This window comes from Zootoca vivipara, chromosome 11, assembly GCF_963506605.1.
Source record: "Zootoca vivipara chromosome 11, rZooViv1.1, whole genome shotgun sequence".
Taxonomy (NCBI): domain Eukaryota; kingdom Metazoa; phylum Chordata; class Lepidosauria; order Squamata; family Lacertidae; genus Zootoca; species Zootoca vivipara.
The window spans coordinates 22,398,357-22,417,339 of record NC_083286.1 but is presented as its reverse complement, the minus strand read 5'-3'; the positions used below and the strand labels follow the sequence as shown (position 1 = coordinate 22,417,339).

Sequence of the window (18,983 nt, the reverse complement as noted above, 5' to 3'; positions counted from 1 at the left end):
GGGCTTTGTGGCTAGAGTTTTTAATAGATTTCCTTGTAATTTATCCTGATTAGATAAACTTTAACTAAATGAGAACATATGTAGAATAAAAGTAAATAGAAATGCGTAGAAAATTGGCAATGGATTTTTCAGACTTTTATTCTGGAACCTACTACTTGTGTTAGCAGCTCATGAATTGTCATAGGAGAAGAAAGCAGCCAATATTCCCCCCCCCCCAAAAAAAAACCCTTTTAGAGTTATTTACCCAGCACTCTTATGGACCTTCCTGCTGTTGTTGTTTTTTCAAAATAAATAAAGTCACTATTTATAAAGAGGAAAATTGCCTATAACGAGATCAGTTGGTCACAAAAATGGAATAAGCCAAAGTGCTCTAAGTAAGAATGGAAGAATAGGGCACTCTAATAAGTAGGAAAAGAAGAAACAGCATGTGTGTTTTATTATTGTGAATGGGGTAATAAAGAACTGATTAATAGTTACCAAATAATGGTTTATTTTAGGGTGTTCCTCTGCATAGGAACAAGTTTGTACCATTTAGTTGCTCTCCATTAAACTTGTAGTACTCAAATTTCTTTTTGGAGAGAAAGAGTTTGGATTTTAAGAAACAACAAAGTTAAATGTTGGTCTCTCTCTGAGAAAACTGTGCCCTTTGAACCTGTCAGACAGTTGTTTGCATTTCAATGTTAACCATGGTATTGAGTTATATCTAGGGATACACGCACGTCCCTTACTTCGACCTGAAATAGATTGTGCTTTGGAAGTGTGTAGTTTAATCGTGCACAAAGGCACCAGCACCACCAACCTCACAGGCAAAATAAGCTTCAGCAACAGCAAGTGCTCCAGGTCCCCAATAGGGCATACATTCCTGCTAAGAATGGGACTGGGATTTTAAATTCCACCCCCCACCCCCGCAAGCAGGAAAATATAATTAGCCATTTTCACAGGGAAGGCAGTCCTCTAATCATCCTACAGTTATTCCCCAGTGACAATTGAACAAATAGTCATCTATCCTCTTGGAATGCTGGGAGTTGTAGTCTCTGCCCCTTCTGGGACTCTGCACCTGAAGCACTCATCATCACTTTCAGAGTACCCAGTGCTCCTGCTTGTCTCCTTCTCTTGCCCCAAGGTAGTGAATTGGGCCCTTGGGGTAAAGGAAAAGGGGAGGGATGATGGTTGCTTTAGGAACTTGCTGGCAGCCGTACTCAATGTAAACCTTGTTGCATTTTGAGGGATTTCATAGCATGGATCCAAATACTCGCAGAGAGTTATTTTTGAGATGTTCTAAACAATATTATATCCCTGGTCCAAACTACAGAGCTTTGTGATTCTTAGTTTTCTCAAGAACAATTGTGTAACTACCTTTGTTCATTATATTCTCATGGTTCTAGCATAGCTTTTTCAATTTTCTATGTCACTAATGCATATCACACGAGTATATTATTGCCATGCTTTCGGGGCCTTGCTGAGTAAGGTAATTGAGTCCAGATAACTAATACTTACCTAAGAAATGTATTACTTATAACTAGTGTCCCCAAATGTTTTTAATAGAAGGTGTTAAATTACTAGATGCCAAGCTCTAAAAGGAGAATATATGCAGACTTACAAGAATAATCACACTACCAGCAGCACAGTGGATGTCCATAATTGCTCTTTATCAACCTGGTAGCCTAATTTAAAACAGCATGAAATGATATTTAGTTTTAAATGCAAACAGAACTTTCTGAGGTGAGAACAGTTAGCATAACCCCAGCTGTCAGTAACATTTATATGTATTTCATTTAGGCTGGTAATGAGCAACATACCTCATCTTTAAAATATTGAATATTTAGCAGCTGGAAATAGTGTGCCACTGGAAAAAAAACTTCAGTACATAGAGGCAGGGGTGACGAGGGAGATTTTAAAACTCTAAAGCAGAAAAGATTGCATACCCTCCAACATTTTTTGGCAGAAAATCAGGTCCAGTTATGCCTTGTAAATTCTGAAAAACCATTCCCCCTCCTCATTTGGAAAGAGTGCAAAACCTGATGACCATTCCTAGTTGTGATCATACGTCAACCTGTGAGGTACCTGCAATTTATGAAAGAGAAGATGAGGTTCCCAGCATCAAGAATCTTCAAGGGCATGTGAACTTGCTTTTTCCAATCCCCCCCCCCAAAGGCCAAACAAAACATCACACAACCAGGTGTATGTAGTTGGTTCCATGAACAGCACAAGTGCATTACCCTTGGAGCAGCCATGGGTGAGATTGAAGTGCTCCTGGTGGAAAAATCTTGCATCTACTACTCTTGTTACATACAGGGCCGGATTTAGGTTTGATGAGGCCCAAAGCTACTGAAGGTAATGGGGCCCTTTATATGTCCAGCTGTCCTTTGTCAACAACAAATTGTCACTTTTCTGTGTTGATTATATGCTATATATATTCTGCTCCTTCCTCCTGGGCTGTGTTCAGAAAGTGGTGGTGGGGGATGAGTGTTCAGACCCCTGGGCTCTCACTTGTGGGGTGCCTCAGGGTTCTGTCCTCTCTGTGTATCATTGAACCACAGTACAGGATTTATGGGGACAACTGTGGGTAGCACCTTGTATCTGATTTGATTTTGATGTAGTGATGTGCAAATTGATTGATTTCAATCAATCAGCTGATTTCAATGTGGAGCACATCCCTTCACTTGTCATTGCCTTAGGGGAGAATCTTCACACTTGAGTCACAAGAGGCTCTGATGCCTTAAACCACTCAGGACTGCAGTACCTCGAGGACCGCCTCTTCCCACATAAGCTTACCTGGACCTGCAATCATCTTTTTGTCTTTTTTTATTTGTTAAATTTTTATACCTCCCTTCATCTGAATATGTCAGGGCAGTTCTCAGCATAAAAACACAAAATACATAACAAAAACAAGAACAAGCCAAACCAATAACCTCCCTTTCCATTGGAGGCCCTTCTTCATGTGCCTCCTCCATGAGACAGCGGCAACACAAAAATGGTCCTTTTTTGTGATGGCTCTCCCCAGAAAGGTTCTCTGGTACCTTTGTTACATATCTTTAGGAGCTAGGCAAAAATATTCCTCTTCTCCCAAGCCTATGGCTAATTAAGCAATTAAACTGCCGGGGGAGGGGGACGTTGTTTTTGTTTGTCACTGTGGTATGTATTTCTGTGTTTTCATATTGTAAACTACCCCATGATGTTCGGGTGAAGGGCGGCATAGAAATGTAAAAAATAATAATACATGACGTCAAAGTGCTGATTCTCTGGTGCAGGGGTAGCAGACATTGTAGACTACAACTTTCCATAAGCCCCAGTCAACACAGTCAATGATCAGGGGTGCTTGGAGTAAGGGCATCAAGCTCAACAAATGAAACCTGGTTGGTCTTAGCGTAGCCTAATAATTAAAAGCTTGAGGAATGATGTTTGCCTTTTCACTACACAACGTACCCCTTGCTGAAGTACGAGAAGACCTGTCATTATTGACATTGTGCTGGCTTTTGACGATACATCTGTTTAAACTGGCAGTCCACTGATCTCTGAACCTAGATCCCCCTTCTTAATTATCGTGTTGTTTTAATGGAATCATTTTGCTGCATATTTTACTTACGGTTTAAACTTTAATGTTTTAATGGGATTGTTTTAGTGTGTACTTTAACTGTGTGTTTTAATTATGGATGCTTATATTTTAATGCCTGTGTAATTAGTTTTTAAAACTTGTAAATTACTTGGAAGCCTATTTTGGCATTAAGGAGTATATTAATTAATTAATTGATTGATTAATTAATTAATTTCTGGTGTGTACCACATAGGCTGCTTTGCTCTGCTTTGCTGAGGATATATACCTCTCCGGAGATTATTCAAAATGCCAACAAAACCAGTTCTGGAAATATATTTCACAGAACTCTTTTTTTAAAAAAAAAAATGGAATAAGAGAGAGAAAAATGCTGTGCTTCATAGTCTTGTGTATGCACGATCAGTTGCTATTAATGGCAATACATTAAGTCCTCTGGCTTCTAAATTTTGTGGACACCACCTTTCCCAAAGTGGGTATTGGTGACTGACTGATAGCTTTTGCAATCCAGGTGGGTCCCGAGCCAGTTTCTTTAGGAGCAGTTGTACCACTGCCTCTTTCAATGCAGCAGGGACCACCCATCCCCTCCTGCAGTAAAGTGTTAACCAAACAGTGACCCTTCCTCCCTTTTTGCTAGATTTGATAAGCCAAGAGGGACAGGGGTCAAGGGGGCACATGGTCAAATGCATTTCTGGCAGCACCTTGTGCTTATCAACTTATTGCATGAGGTGAAACTGACCCCAGAAAAGGTCCTTGATAGCAGCACTGGGTACCTACTGTCACAAGTAGGTTCTGTGCATTCACAGTTGTACACTGAGAACTTGTGTCACGCTAAATATTCTGTGTAAGGGGTGGGCAAGCCCAAGGCTTTTTCCTCCATGAAAGGAACATGCCAGGGCCATGTGCACCTGCTAGCTTTCGTGGTATTTCTGAAACTGGGGTGCCTGACTTTCAAGGAAAGACCATGTCCCAGATACAGCAATACACTTACTCTGAAAGGAAAATCTAAATAAGACTATCCAAGTATTAGATCATTCATCATGAGAATGTCGCAGGGCAGCATTCCATCCCTACTTTGGGGGAAAAAAAGAATCGCTGGTTTCAGGAGAGGTTTTTGTAAAAAAAATTGTACACATCAACGAAAAGCAACAAAGCAAGCATAGGCAAACTTGGCCCTCCAGATTTTTTTGGGACTACAACTCCCATCATCCCTGACAACTGGTCCTGTTGGCTAGGGATCATGGGAGTTGTAGTCCCAAAACCTCTGGAGTTTGCCTATGCCTGGCAACAAAGGTGTGCTTTAATGTCTTGTATTTAGGATCTGATTCCCCAAGTAGAGAACACACATACAAATAGCATAATTTGCAAGGATCTGTCCAGTCATGAGATTGCAAAATAAATGCAAAGGAACTGACCAGGCCTCCATAGTGTCATCTATTTCTTTGTCTTTTATTTTGGCACAACTGTGAAACACTGTAAACTTACCACAGCTTCAAATGTAAGCATTTCCTGTATTGGCAGAATTACTGTACCATCCTTTTATTGCCTATCCTCTCTATTTTTATTTTTCTGGTAGGGCGATACTCTTCTGAAAGTGATGTGTGGAGTTATGGAATTTTCCTCTGGGAGACCTTCAGTTTAGGTGTCTGTCCATACCCAGGAATGACTAATCAGCAAGCACGGGAACAAGTGGAGAAAGGTAATTGCTGCATGTCACACTATTTATGATTAATTCCGTTGAAGACTAAGAATTCTTTCTAATGCTTTGTGCGCCTTGGATGTATCAGACTCAGGGCAAAGGTCTCTGATGTGAAGAAATTCCAATCTAACTACGAAGTTTCCAAATAGGGATAGATCATCATGAGAAATAACATTATTGAAACGTTACAGAAGGTTTTGTGTTAGCTGATTATTTTGGTCTTTGATTTCTGTTTTGTAGAAATGGGTGGTCAGTGACTAATAATTAAAAGTCTGATAATTAAATACTTTATGCCATGAGAACTATTCAGGAGCTGGTTTCAATATGGGAAACGTATAGAAAGCCATGTTGCAATACATTTATTGTATTTTCAGTTGCCACAAGACTGTGGTCCTTTTCCTTAATACCTTTAAATAAAATCGAAGGCAAAGGACCCGTACTCATGTTGATCAAGTGCAGCCTCCAACTGGGCCAATGGCATTCAAATATTGTGTAGGTCAGGTCAGAAAAATGAAGAGAAAGTAATTAAAATACAAAGTGGGAATAGCTTAGGATGATATGTGGCTTAACATCTTATTCACACATACATTTAGCTGAATGCGAATTGTTCACCTGAAAGGGTGGGAAGGATGCATTTAGTTGGCTCTGTTCATTTGGTTTTTTTTTAATATAATTTTTATTAGATTTTAACAAGAAATACAGGAAAAAAGAAAAAGGCACAGAAAAGAAAAATACAACAATCAAAAAAAAAAAGAAAAAAGACAGAAACAAAAAACAAAAACAAAAACAGATTCAGGCTTCCTCATTTCCCCTTCTTGAGTTCTTATTGTTAAAAATAGTTCTCGCATTTTCCCATTCTAACTTCACATTCTTTTTTCTAAATTTCAACTTTTTCATTGCTATTATCCATTCTCCTTATACTTTGACCTCTTTTCTCTTAACATCCTCTCTCCAAAATTATTATTATCTAATCCCTAATCTCTTTCCCTTACCCAAAAATATATAAGATTCGCATCCAAATTTATTACCCATTTACTTCCACCCACACAACAAAATTCCCGCCCCCCCTTCCCTGAAATCGAAGTCTCCAGATGTATCAGCCAGGTTCTTCATACAATCCTTAATACATTCCGAGATCAGACCATATTATTTCAGACAATACCAGATAATCCAGAACCCCTCAACCCACCCCTAGTCTGTCCCATACCAACTTTTGCCGAACTCTTGCCCCCCTCTTCTGTAATCCCATCACTTTATATCTTTGCACCTTTTCATCATCTTTCTGCCCCCCAACTGTTTGCATCCTCCCCTCTCTCACCGGGGCGCTGATTTTCCCAGCCTCTTTTTTGGGGTGCTTTTTTGCTTTTACCCTCTCCTGTTTCACTTCTCTCACCAGTGAAACAGTGTTTTCTCCTACTTTTCCTCCCTGTTCCACCCCTCCCACCAGTAGAACAGTGCTCTTTTCAGGAAATAAGTCCATTGGTTCATCATATTGTCCTTCAATATTATCTTTCTCCTCTTCTAGGTTTTTTACATGCGTCACTCCAGCACGGTCCTGGTCTTCCAATCTTTTTTCTTCTCCCTTCTCCTGATCTTCTATTTCTGTTGGTTCCTGTGTTTTAAAGTCAGAAACAAATGTCTCGACAGTCTCTTCTCTCAGGAAATTTACATCAAGCTTGGAGATACTCACTTGCTTAGTAAGATCCAAAATTGTTGCCAATATTAAGTCCCACTGTGTGACTTCCTGTCCACTCTCTGGAACCTTCTCTCCTAGTCCTTTGTCTAAAACCTCCTCCATCTTTGTGCAGACAGGCAGTGGAGTTGATGTTTTGGTCCAATATAAATGAAAAGTGAACAAACAAGCAAAAAGCCGGGAATCTAGTCCACTTGGTCAAAATCTCTCTCTTTACTCCTTCTTTTCCTCAGAGTCAATACTGAGCAGCCTCAAGGCAAAACAAGTCCTCTTTCACTGTTTACAGCTCTCAGTCTCTCACATTCAGCCAGACACATTCCTTTGTATTGTGACGTCATTCAGCAGACTGGCTGATCTTTCCTTTGACCCGACTCCAGGCTCGCAGGGGGCTTTTCTCATACTAGATCTCAGTCTTTTGCAGAGATAAATACACCACTTACTTTTCCCTTTACTCTGCCTCAGGAAAAAGTTCTTTTTACAGCATTTCTGGGTTTTCTAGCTTGCTGCGATCTTTAGTTACTCAATCGGGGGGAGATGACTTCCCTTTTTAATCTCCGCCTCCCACTGCCAAATTCTTGTTCCAAATTGATTGATTTCAACTTACTTCGTCCAGATCGTAACTTTTTCAGGAAGAATCCACCGCCTGCAGGTTGGAGGCTCGGAGCTTCGCTTCTTGGAGGTAACGATGGTATGCCTAAAATGGCTCCCGCGACTGCCACTCGGCTGGCTCTCAGGAGCTCTTGCGGGCTTCCTGGGCAGCTGAGGAGTCGCTTCTGGAGCTCTGCCAGGCAAAATTTGCCCCCTGGACGCTCAACCAGGGGTATTTACGGGGATCCGCGTGCCCCCGCGGATTTCCCCCCCCCCTCCGCGATGCCAGAAACCTCGCAGCGCGAGGTTTCTGCGCCTCCATTCCAGCGCGGCAGACCGGAAGTCCTTGGCTCTGTTCATTTGGGTCCAGAATTCAGTTGCATTCTCCTGTGACCACATCATGATAGAAGTGGTTTCCATGATGGTAATAGCATGTATGAATTTGGCCCAAGGCACACAGACTACCTGAACAGAATGATCTGTGTAATAAAGTTAGTTATAACTGATTTAAATCTCCTCTAGCATTTTCTTCATTAAAGGTCTATATGACCTGATATGAAAGGGATAAATGGTTAGTTTGGCAGAGGGACACTTACCAGCATGAGAACTGTCCTTTTGTGGTGGAACTTACCAACACATTACTAATCCTTTCCTTAAGATCCACATTGCAAAAATCAACAATATGCCCATAGATTTTTGAAGCAATTTCCTATCTTTGAGATAATAGAACATGCAGCCTGTTCCTTCCAGGCTTGCCAGTCATAGTTACAGTAGTTTAGAGTGACCAGTGACTCTGCCTCCTAGGAAGATTTTTCATGTTTGAGCAGCAGGAGAAAGGTGCTGTAAGCTGATTGAGGAAAGAAGACAATTTGCTGTGTGCAAGAAGAGTCAACTTCAGAATGAGATTGGGTAGGAGAGAGAAACCTGATTAGAAATGGTTGAAGCTAAAAGAAAGAAAGAACAGGAAGTGTAAGGAAACATCAGGAAAGGTGAAGGTATGATTAAGGCTGCAGTCTTACGCATACTTTCCTGGAAGTTGTTCAGATGAAATCAGTAAAACTTCAGAATAAATCCCCAAAGGAAAGGCAGGCAGTCACAATGTAAAGATAATGATATCAGAAGCTAAAACCTGTATCAAGAAGCAGCGAAAGGACCCAAAATTGCAATTAATGCTAAAGTAAACATTAATTTTAATCCAGAGGGGTAGCCAGGTTAGTCTGTTACAGGAAAAGCAGAAAACATTTTTGTGGCACCTTAAAGACTAATAAGCAGAGCAGTCAATACACAAAAGATGAAATGGACATCAGAAATGGCAATATTAAAACACAACAACCGCCGGGGGGGGGGGGGTTGTTAACATTCTAGCCTCCCAGAACACTCTGTAAGTGACCTTAAAGTGGCTATAAAAGGGAACTTCAAAGGGAGATTGTAACATGAAACCACTAAATTAAAAGTTGGTTATCAAGAGATTCAGTGCTATCACTTGTGGACTGAACCAAGACAAATGATTTTTATCACACTATATTTGTTAATTGTCTACCCCCACTATTCACAGCCTAACACTAACCACCTTCCCGCCAAAAAAAGTCTTGTGTATGCATACCTGTAAGTGAGGATAATATTTCATACCACCTATGAAGTGTACTGTAGTCCACAAACGCTTATGCCATAATAAATTTGTTAGGGTGGAATTTCTATAGAAAACTTATTTTACAGTAAACAAAAACAAACAAGACATCAAGCTAATAATAATGATAGCCATGAGAGAAGGGAGAATAAACTTACAAGATAATAAAATAATAATCATATTAATACAGTGATACCTTGGTTCGCAAATGCCTTGGTACTCAAACAACTTGGAACCCAAACACTGCAAACCCGGAAGTTAGGTGTTTTGAACTTTTTTGGGAAGCTGAAAATGCTCTGTTTTGAGTGTCCCACTTTCGATTTGAGTGCCACACTTCCATTTTGAGTGCCACATTTCCATTTTGAGTGTTGCGTAGAGGTCTGTCTGTTTTTGCTATTTATTTTGTGTTTCTGTTTTTGCGGGTCTTTTTGTTTTGTTTTTGTGACTGTGTGGAACCCAGTTAAACTACTGATTGATTGATTGATAGATTGATTGTGTGGCTACAGTACATTGTTCATTGCTTTCATTTTATGGATCAATGGTTGCGTTAGATAGTAAAAGTCATGCTAAATTGATGTTTTAGGGGTTGTTTTTAAAAGTCTGATATAGATAAATCCATTTTGCATTACTTTCTATGGGAAAGCGTGCCTTGGTTTTGGAATGCTTTGGTTTTGGAACAGACTTCCGGAACGGGTTAAGTTTGAAAACCAAGGTACCACTGTAATAGAAAGCTTAAAAAAGAATGAATGGCATAAAATATATTTCATAGTGGAATGCAAGGTTCATATTTATACCAAACATATCAAATAATCATGAACGTTGCCAAATAAACTCATATTTAATGGGAATGTGTCAACCATAAGATTGTTTGGTTATGTAAATTGCAAACTGCCCCCCAAGCAGAAGCAAAGTCGGAGGGGTCCACATAACCCCTGGCACTATGTATTTTATGAGCTAGTTTTCAGAAATGACAGTGCATGCCGTTAGGGCAGTATTCAACTAAATAAATGTGTGAAAAGAATGACTTCCGCTCGCAAAACAGGACTTTCACAATCTCCAAATCTGCTTAGGAAGGTTGGAGAGAAAGCTCAAACACAGGGTCCCCAAATTAAGGCCCAATCACCGTCTAAATCCGGCCCGTGTACGGTCCGGGAATCAGCGTGTTTTTACATGAGTAGAATGTGTCCTTTTATTTAAAATGCATCTCTGCCTTATTTGTGGGGCATAGGAATTTGTTCATATGTTTTTTCAAAATATAGTCTGGCCCCCCCACAAGGTCTGAGGGACAGTGGACCGGCCCCCTGCTGAAAAAGTTTGCTGACCCCTGCAACAGATTGAGGGATGACTTTTGGGGGCAGGGGGAATCCTGCTGCAGAAGTGAAAGTCACTTTGCTTGCACAAAGCACTACTAACCACTACATTAAATACAACCCTTAGTCTTTAAGGTGCCACAAAGCCATCTATTGATTTTATTAATCCTCCATTTTGTGGGTCTTGCCAGATGAATTTAAGAACATGGAGCCAATATTTGGTGCAACAAAATGATCTACATGCCCAGACAATGGAACATTTTTCTCAATCAGGTTTTTGTGCCATTCATATTCCAGTCTTGCAGACTGGCGTGGTGTGAAAAGTCTTTAAATGTATTCAAATCCAGCACCCAAATATTCTTCGTGAATCAACTCTGAGAAAGTTTGGTGGGTCACTGAATTTTTAATTGTGGTTTTTTCCCATTTTGCTTCTCAATAGTCATCTTCTTTCCATTTCTTTCTTAATATGGTAGGCTATCGAATGTCAGCACCTCAGAAGTGCCCGGAGGAAATCTATAAAATAATGCAACGGTGTTGGGATTACAATCCTGAAATGAGACCGAAGTTCAGCGAAATTCACAAAGAGCTCTCTGCATTGAAAAAGAAAGTGGGCTCATGAGAAGTTAACAGGACTCAAAACTAGAGGACTCTTTTCTCTTTTCCCAGAAAAGTAATATTTTATGTCATGAACACTACACTTTTATACATTTCCTTCAATATTCTTCTAGAATTCTTTTTTAAAAACAAAAAAACGGTTTGTATTCAAGTGTGCCAGGCTGAAAATGTCAAAGATATCTATGTTAAAGAGAGAGAGAGCGCTCTGCCAAATGCTTTATATCTGATCACAGTGATGCTGTCATTTAGGTTATATGTAAATAGACAACATATAGTATGTGTATAGGTTTTGTGTTTTTTAAAAAGAACTCTGGCTGCTTTCTGTTAGCGAGATAACTCCCTAATCTTTTTTTCTGGGCTTTACCTCTGCTTTGATTCCAAGTCCACACAGTGCATGCCAGGTGGTTTATGCACGAAGGCAGGCACATTTTTGTTACCTCCATTTAAAAGAATATACAATATAATGCTCTGAAAACAAACAAAAACACCAGCTAACACAGCCTTGGATTTATGTGTATTTTTACTCTAAAAGATCTTAATTGAACAGTTTGAGTACAGAATGGAACTGCATGCAGATATTTCTAGCAGATATTTCATGACAGTAAATATTCCCTATACCCCTCTAATTTTTTTAAACCAAGAAAAAGTAGGCACAATTCACAAAGCGCAAATCTATATGGTCTGGCTGTTAGGGGGGGCGAGCGCAGAATAAATCCAGATGTGAGCCTTATGTATGATGCATCTATCAGGAAAACACTGTAGATGATCTCTTTTTCAGAGGGATGAGCTGCAGCATTGCATAGTTGTTCTTGAAGGTGTGCATTCAGAAGTGCTGTCTGCAAGAGAAGGAGAGTAGCATATAATGAAGGTAACCAGTAACACTGAATTTGGATGGGGAAGAGAAAGTGACTTACTCAATTGATCTTTGGAAGATTTGTGAATTGATGTTCCTGTTCAATATTCAGCTGAAGCAAAGGAAAAAGGAAGAAATGTATTTCATGTATACTTCCCAAAGGGGGGATGCATTTTTCAGTAGCGGGAGGCGGGGGTGGGGAATCCTAATGGCGGGGAAACTAACAAGGAAATGTTATCTTCTGTATATAGTATCTGGCACACAGAACAAACTACAAAGTCGAAACATTAAGTTGTGGAACTGCATTTCCCTAATTATGCTCACATTCTGCTGGGTTTATTCAGTTGCCAAACTTCAAACTCCAAAATGACAAGTGAGCATCAACATATTATTTCCAAGGTCTCCTACAATTAGACCCTTTCCGGGCTATTGTATAAGTTGATGGTATGATCCTGACCTTTTGGGTCTCCAGTTGATGAGTCTTGTTGCAGGAGTTTCAGCTTGTGCTGAAGAGGGAGCAAAATGATGGCCGCAGTGTGTCGGCACATTGATCGTTTCTGGCCCAGGGGAATGGAGATGAGGAAATAAAAAAGCGTTTTGAGCCTCAAAACGGCATTCTTTTGTACAGTAGGACCAAGATGTAGGTGAAGTCTTTGACTGCTTTACATGTTACCTGTTTGGCTGATCCTGCTGGCCAGAACACATTTGCTCTTTTGTGTGTGTGTTTTTGTGATAGTACAGAGTGGTGATGTTGAGCAAGGTAAAGTATACCTGTAGTCTAGAAAAGTTGATGTCATTAGCACGGTGATAACTTTTATTGTTGGATTAAACAGTGGAGTCCATTGTAGATGGACTTGTTAGCAGTCTAGCACAGGGATTTCCAGGTGATTCTTGCCTTATTACACCTTACTACACCAGGACAGGTCAATGAGTTCAGAATCTAATGGAGAAGGAAAGGGGGTGGGAAGAAAATATAGCATTGCATAGCATAGCAGTTTATTTAGCAGTGGGCATGCGCTTATCTTTGTTCAACACAAATAGGAAATATTAGTTAAATACGGTGACCCTAAAGGGATCCACAACAGTGTGCCTTAATTCATTGGCATTGTTATCTAAAATGCACAAGGTCTGAATGCTATCACCACAGGGGGGGGGAACCACCAGTCGCCTAGCTTTAGGTCTTCATCTATGCATTCACATAAGGGCAAGAATGTACCTTCTTTTATCCACTGTGTTCTTAATTTTTGTCTTAAGTGTTAATATTTTTATATACGAGAGACTATACCATTTCTTTAAAGTCTTCTGAATGTACTCTTGTCTTTCAACAATGAAAAGGACAGCTCTTTGTCTTAATTCAATTAGCAGGACTTTCTGTCCTGTTCTTGTACAGATGTAAAGGATAAACACTATTTATATTTCATTGATGTAAGCAGATTTGCAATTCATGTCAGACTGCTACTCAAATTGAAAATCATTTTCCAAACATGGGATACCAGTAGCATTTAAAATTTGTTCCGGCTGTCCTAAAATCAGGGGTCAACTGAAGATCACTAACTTCTGGGATCTTGTTGGTTGACTGATTTTTTAAAAAAAGTAAGTCTAGTGTATTGGCAGTTTTCTTCACACCATCTTGTGAATCACTCTCTTAGAAAAAGACACCTGCCAATGCCTGTTGGAATTATGTATGTTAGGAAGTTAAATTCATTCCAGATGGATGTAGACATAAACTATTATTTGCAAGGATTTGGTCAAAAGAATGAGGCTGTCTAATGCAGCCCTGCTCAGTGAAGTTTATTAAAGCTGGGGAAACTGCATTCCAAGCTGCTTTCTTAATGAAGTAAAAACTTTGCATTATTATAAAATAGTTATTTGTTACAGGATTTATATAATTAGTCTCTTAGAACAAGAAGATTACAATCACACACACACACACACAACTCAACACAACCCTCTTTCTTGGGAATATGCAATATGAAATAGATATTGTCATTTATATCATTCTGTAGCAGTGTACATCAATGGCCTTTGTAAGTGCTGTAATTGTGTTTATCTAGGAAGCAAGTTTGCTTCCACGTTAGCATTTCACAAATAAGCGTAAAAACCTTTTAAAAGATACAGCACAAAGTGCAATTTGGAACTTGGTAATTTGAGCCTCTTTGCCACAGTCACTTTTCATTTTCAATAAATATGATTTTTAAAAAGGAGTTTATAGTGCAAATTCTGAATGGAACTAGAATCTTGAACAAAGAAATAAATTGCTATTAGGAGAATCAAAGCCTTCTTACATTTACTGAAATGTGCAATATTACAAAGATCTCTATTCAGAAACACAGTGTGAGGGAACCTTTAACTGTCCTCACTCTTACAGTAATTTTCCAATGTACCATAGTCCCCAAATATTTGAAGTCTTTCATTTGATGTATGGAGTTATTTATAGATGCAGCAAATGCCAACCCTTTGCTTTTATAAATATTGAAGCAGATACTAGAACAATGTTGCCAAACAGCAATGTTTATGCAATAAGCCACTGGCTTGTTTGGTTAGAAAACAGCTGTAAGGAAGAAGAAGAAACACTTGTTTTATTGTGTTTCTGTTTTTATCTTCTGGGTTACCAACTGACCATATTGGCTGGTGACCTCGGTTGGCATTATGTTGGCAGTAAGTTACAGAAAGAAAGTAATAAAAAAGCACAGACTGTTATCATTGCTGTTTTTTATATATTTAAGCTGCTGGCTAACATTTTTTGTAGTTCATTTTGCTTTCAAAAAATTACCAAGAAGAACTTTTAACCCCACCCCTTTTAGCAGGATGAAAACATGGAGGTATGCAAGGGCTTTCATTAGAGACACAGCTTTCTTTCCTATCGCTTGTAATGGCTCTTTCTCATGGCCAGTATGTGTTTTTTTAATCATCTGAATAGGTGGAATGTAAGGTGTTTTGACTTCCCATGCCTCTTTCTTAACAAAAAGCACTTATTGGGGGACCCTGATCTGGATTAGGACTCTGGGAGAGAAGTTAATTTTTCTCTCACCCCTACAGAACCTGAGTGGGGTAGGGTGTGGTTTCAACAGGAAAACAGGGTGAGCAAAAGCAGGATTAACTCTTCCTTTCCCCTGTGCCGTGGTCCTGATCCAAATCGAGGCAGGTTTTTTTAAAAAAAATATTATTTTAGAGAACCATGGCCAGTCCCTAAACACCCTATTCTAAGCATACTATTAATGTATCATACAGCTTTTGTTCTTACTAGATTGCTTTCTTAACTTGAATGAGAAAACAGAACTTCGGGGTTTTATCATACAGCAATCTGGCCATTGAATAACAAAACCAGATTCTCTACTAACCACAATAATTCTATTCCTTTTGACAGTCTAATGAACAAAGAGAGATACCTAAATCCAACTTCACTCTGGATAATAAGAGATCCTTTTTGAGTGCAAGGCCAATAAATCCTGAAGCACAAGACCGTACTTTTAAAGTTTGCCACTTCTTAGTTTTTAGAAAACATTTGTTCTGATAAGTTTGGGATTTTCTTTGTGGCCTTGTGTTACTTTTCTTCTGAGCTCAGCTATCTGCATTCACGTCTTGAAACCTAAGGCAGAAACTGGTTGAACTCTTGCCCAGACATGGCTCTTTCCTCAGATGTTTAAAACGTTAGATCTTGAAACACTGAAAAATGTGCAGAAGGTCAGAGTGTATATAGCTAAAAGTTACATCCCTCCTTCCCTTTACAGCCGGCAACATGTTAGGCAGCATTTGTAAGCAAAAGAACTTTCCTTGTGTTCAGAAGAAAGTTATCAACAAGAAAGAAAGCAAAAGTAAAGAAGATCTGGTTGGCTTTAAATGACCTTACATTTTAAAAACTCATCATGCAACAATTGATACGATAAGATAAGAATGAACATCATGTTTACTTTTTAGGGTACTTGTTCCAAAATGTTCATCTTGTATCAAAAGTATTTGCTGCATTATATGCAGAAAACTTCGGTCTTGCTGGCATGCAAAATGTACTTGCTTCAGTGAGCCATTCCTTCTTCCCCCATTTTTTGTGACAATAACAGGCCTGCTTGATATGTTGCGTATGTGTGCTTGGAAGAAAGATGCAGCCAGTCCCAGCTTTTGCTTTCATGGGTTTGTAGGCCTACTGTCGTCATACACACACTGGATTGCATCCAAAGTTTCCCTTCTTTCAATGGAAGGAAGGGAACCTTTGGATGCCACCCATTCCAAAATGTGTAAAGAGGCCCTATACTTTTTCATTAAAATCTTATGTGTGAAACATTCTTCAATAGGGATCGATTGTTATTAACTCCAAACCATTAACCTTGCTGCAGGGTCCAGAATGCTAATGGAATCCTCTCCCATCACCCCTTGCATCTTCATTCAAAATATAGCTTATTCCTGTAGGAATTTTGGGATTTATTTCTGCAGATAGTCACTTGAGGTAGGTCAGGCAATATGTTGTGAAAGTAGAAAAGATTACGTCAAAGGAGTCAGCAAAGTTTTTTTTAAAGCCTTTTATATATGGTCTCTAGGAAATATAATGTTTTGGTTTGACACTAGCTCCCTAAATCTTGAGATTTGAAGATCTGCTTGGAGGCACAGCCCATGGGGCTTGTGGACACTGAGTCAGGCTACTTTGTTGTTCAGTTAGACACCCAGATTGTATTGCAATTTGCTGTCAAAATTTTCATTTTGACAAGTAGTTTGTTTGTTTAGCAGGGGAAGCTGCAGTTTGATAAGCACAAGATCCATTAAGCGAATGGAACTGGTCTTGTAGGGGTTTTTTGTGTTTTTTTTTTAATCCTGGCCTCTATTTCCAAATACATAATCTGGATACATATATTAAAGACCCTTAACCTAAATATCATGGATTGCTGATGGGAAATGCATAAATAAATATAGAATCTGCATGCAAAATAATACTGGAATAATATTGGAAGAAAACTGCATAACTTGATGAAAATATGATGTGCAGCTACCCTTCTATGCCCTCAACAGTTAATCTTGGGTTTACAAAAGAAGCCCTTATGCACAGGAATTGTCCAACTAAGGTAACTGTTTCTTTAAATAGAACTTTGGGGCCTTGCGTCATACAATCAACTACAGTGGTGCCTCGCTAGACGAATTTAATTCATTCCACGGGTCTTTTCTTATAACGAAAAATTCGTCTAGCGAATCCCATAGGAATGCATTGAATTTTTTATTTTTATTTTTATTTTTTTGCCCATAGGAACACATTAATTGAATTTCAATGCATTCCTATGGGAAACCGCGATTTGCTAGACGATTTTTTCATAAAACGAATTCGTCTAGCAAGGCAACCTCCACTCGAAAAATCCTTTCGTTAAGCAGAAATTTCGTTAAGCAGGACATTCGTTAAGCGAGGCACCACTGTATGTATGTTCTGTAGAACCTGCATAAAGTACAATTTGACAAAAGGGTGGATAAAATGTGCAAGGCAGCTAAACCATGTGATAAGTTTATCACTAGGAAGTGGGGACCAGCCGGACTCCTGTAATTACTGGCAGGTTTGTATCTTTGGGTGTTATTTTAGCTCTGATTACAAAATACAGACTTCCTCGTTCTGCAGAAATAGGGCACCAAGTACATCAAGGGAAGACAGAGAAGCCCTCTAGCAATGCCATTAACAATCCAAACCAAGGGGAGAAGTGTGTAAGAAAAACAACTTTCTAAGGCAAGAAAAGGAGGCCAATGCTGTTATTAGTTTACAGAAGGAAGGTACATCTTCAAAGTGAGAAATGTAAGAGCCAGAAGAAACATATCAGAGTAAGTGATCTCAAATGTATCAAGGAATAGCACAGGAAATTATTCTTTTTGGGGGGAGGGGAGTATTCATAAGTACAAGGCAGAAAAGAAGAAATAGGCTTCTAGCTGTATAGACAAGATTTTTATGTACAGTCAAATCCTGCCTGTATATTATCCCATGACTGATCTTAGGGGAATACCAGCAACATTTTACTGGTTTAAGTCTGTGCCATCTGCAGCAGAACTTATTTCACCATAACTTTCTTTCACAAAGATTGGTATCTCATGCCTGTGCTTATTAGAACGGAGTCCTTTTTCTCTTTGATGCTAAAGCAATTGCAAGATCACATGACCAGGCAAGGAGGATTCCCCCCCCCCAATAGTTGATTTGACAGCCACAGACCTAGGTTTACTAATTTTTTAGCTGTTCCCATGAAGTTGAGTAAGGTCATAGGGGCTCATTGTCAAACCAGAGTAGAAGAATTTTAGATATATTGAGTAGACGCTGCAATTGTTTACAGCTTTTTACATATATGTATTTTGGTGTGGCTTTGAGTCTTTTTCTCTCCTTTTTAAATTTTTTTTTAGTTAGTGCCAATATATGCACCAGCAAGTTTAATATCAGGTAAAGCACCTTTTATGCTCTTTTGTTGTCTAAAAATAATATATTTGTGAACACATTGATAATACATAACACTGGAAAGGGTTGCATCTTCCCAAAAAGTACAGGTGCTTTAAAAAAAAAAAGGAGGAAAGGGAAGCTTTCCTGGCTTTTAACAAGAGTCAAAATGATAGCTTATACTTATTAGTTACCTGTTCTTTATAATTTTAACAGATCTACATTTTATCTTTTATTTATTTGCCTTTTTATATTCCTATTTGAACTGAAGTTAACCTTATTTCGCTTTCCTAGCCTGTTTTGTTTTGTTTATATAAAAAAGGGATCTTCTGTGTTCTTAGAAAATCTGCAAATAGTTTTGAATGGCCTCTTTCTCTTTGGACCAATTACCACTAACAGGTCAGCAAGACCTTTTTTTTACTGTATTCTTTCAATAAATGTACAATATTTGTATTGGATGTGTCTCAAATTTTGTTTGATGCTCAGGGGTTAATTTTACTCTTTTTCTTTCTCATTTAGATAAATTGTATATTATACAGACAAACCCTAATAAATGCTAGTCGCCCAGTTCTCAGAATTTGCTGTTGGGGAGGGGGGAGGAAATCTTAGGTTGGAGAGTACAGTCTTACCTCGGAAGTTGAACGCCTTGCGAGTCGAACGTTT

General features: G+C 39.0%; 1 protein-coding gene across 3 annotated transcripts in view; it reads left to right on the top strand.

The window, feature by feature from the left end:
- FER (FER tyrosine kinase) overlaps positions 1-18,773 on the top strand; it is a 162,839-nt gene extending 144,066 nt beyond the window's left edge. For all 3 annotated transcript variants that reach the window (XM_035100139.2, XM_035100138.2, XM_060280166.1), the window contains 2 exons: positions 5,127-5,249; positions 10,941-18,773. In XM_035100139.2, the coding sequence (XP_034956030.2) occupies positions 5,127-5,249; positions 10,941-11,086 (269 nt within the window). In that variant the 3' untranslated portion in view covers positions 11,087-18,773. The remainder of the gene's footprint in view (positions 1-5,126; positions 5,250-10,940) is intronic.
- Positions 18,774-18,983: the final 210 nt, after the last annotated feature.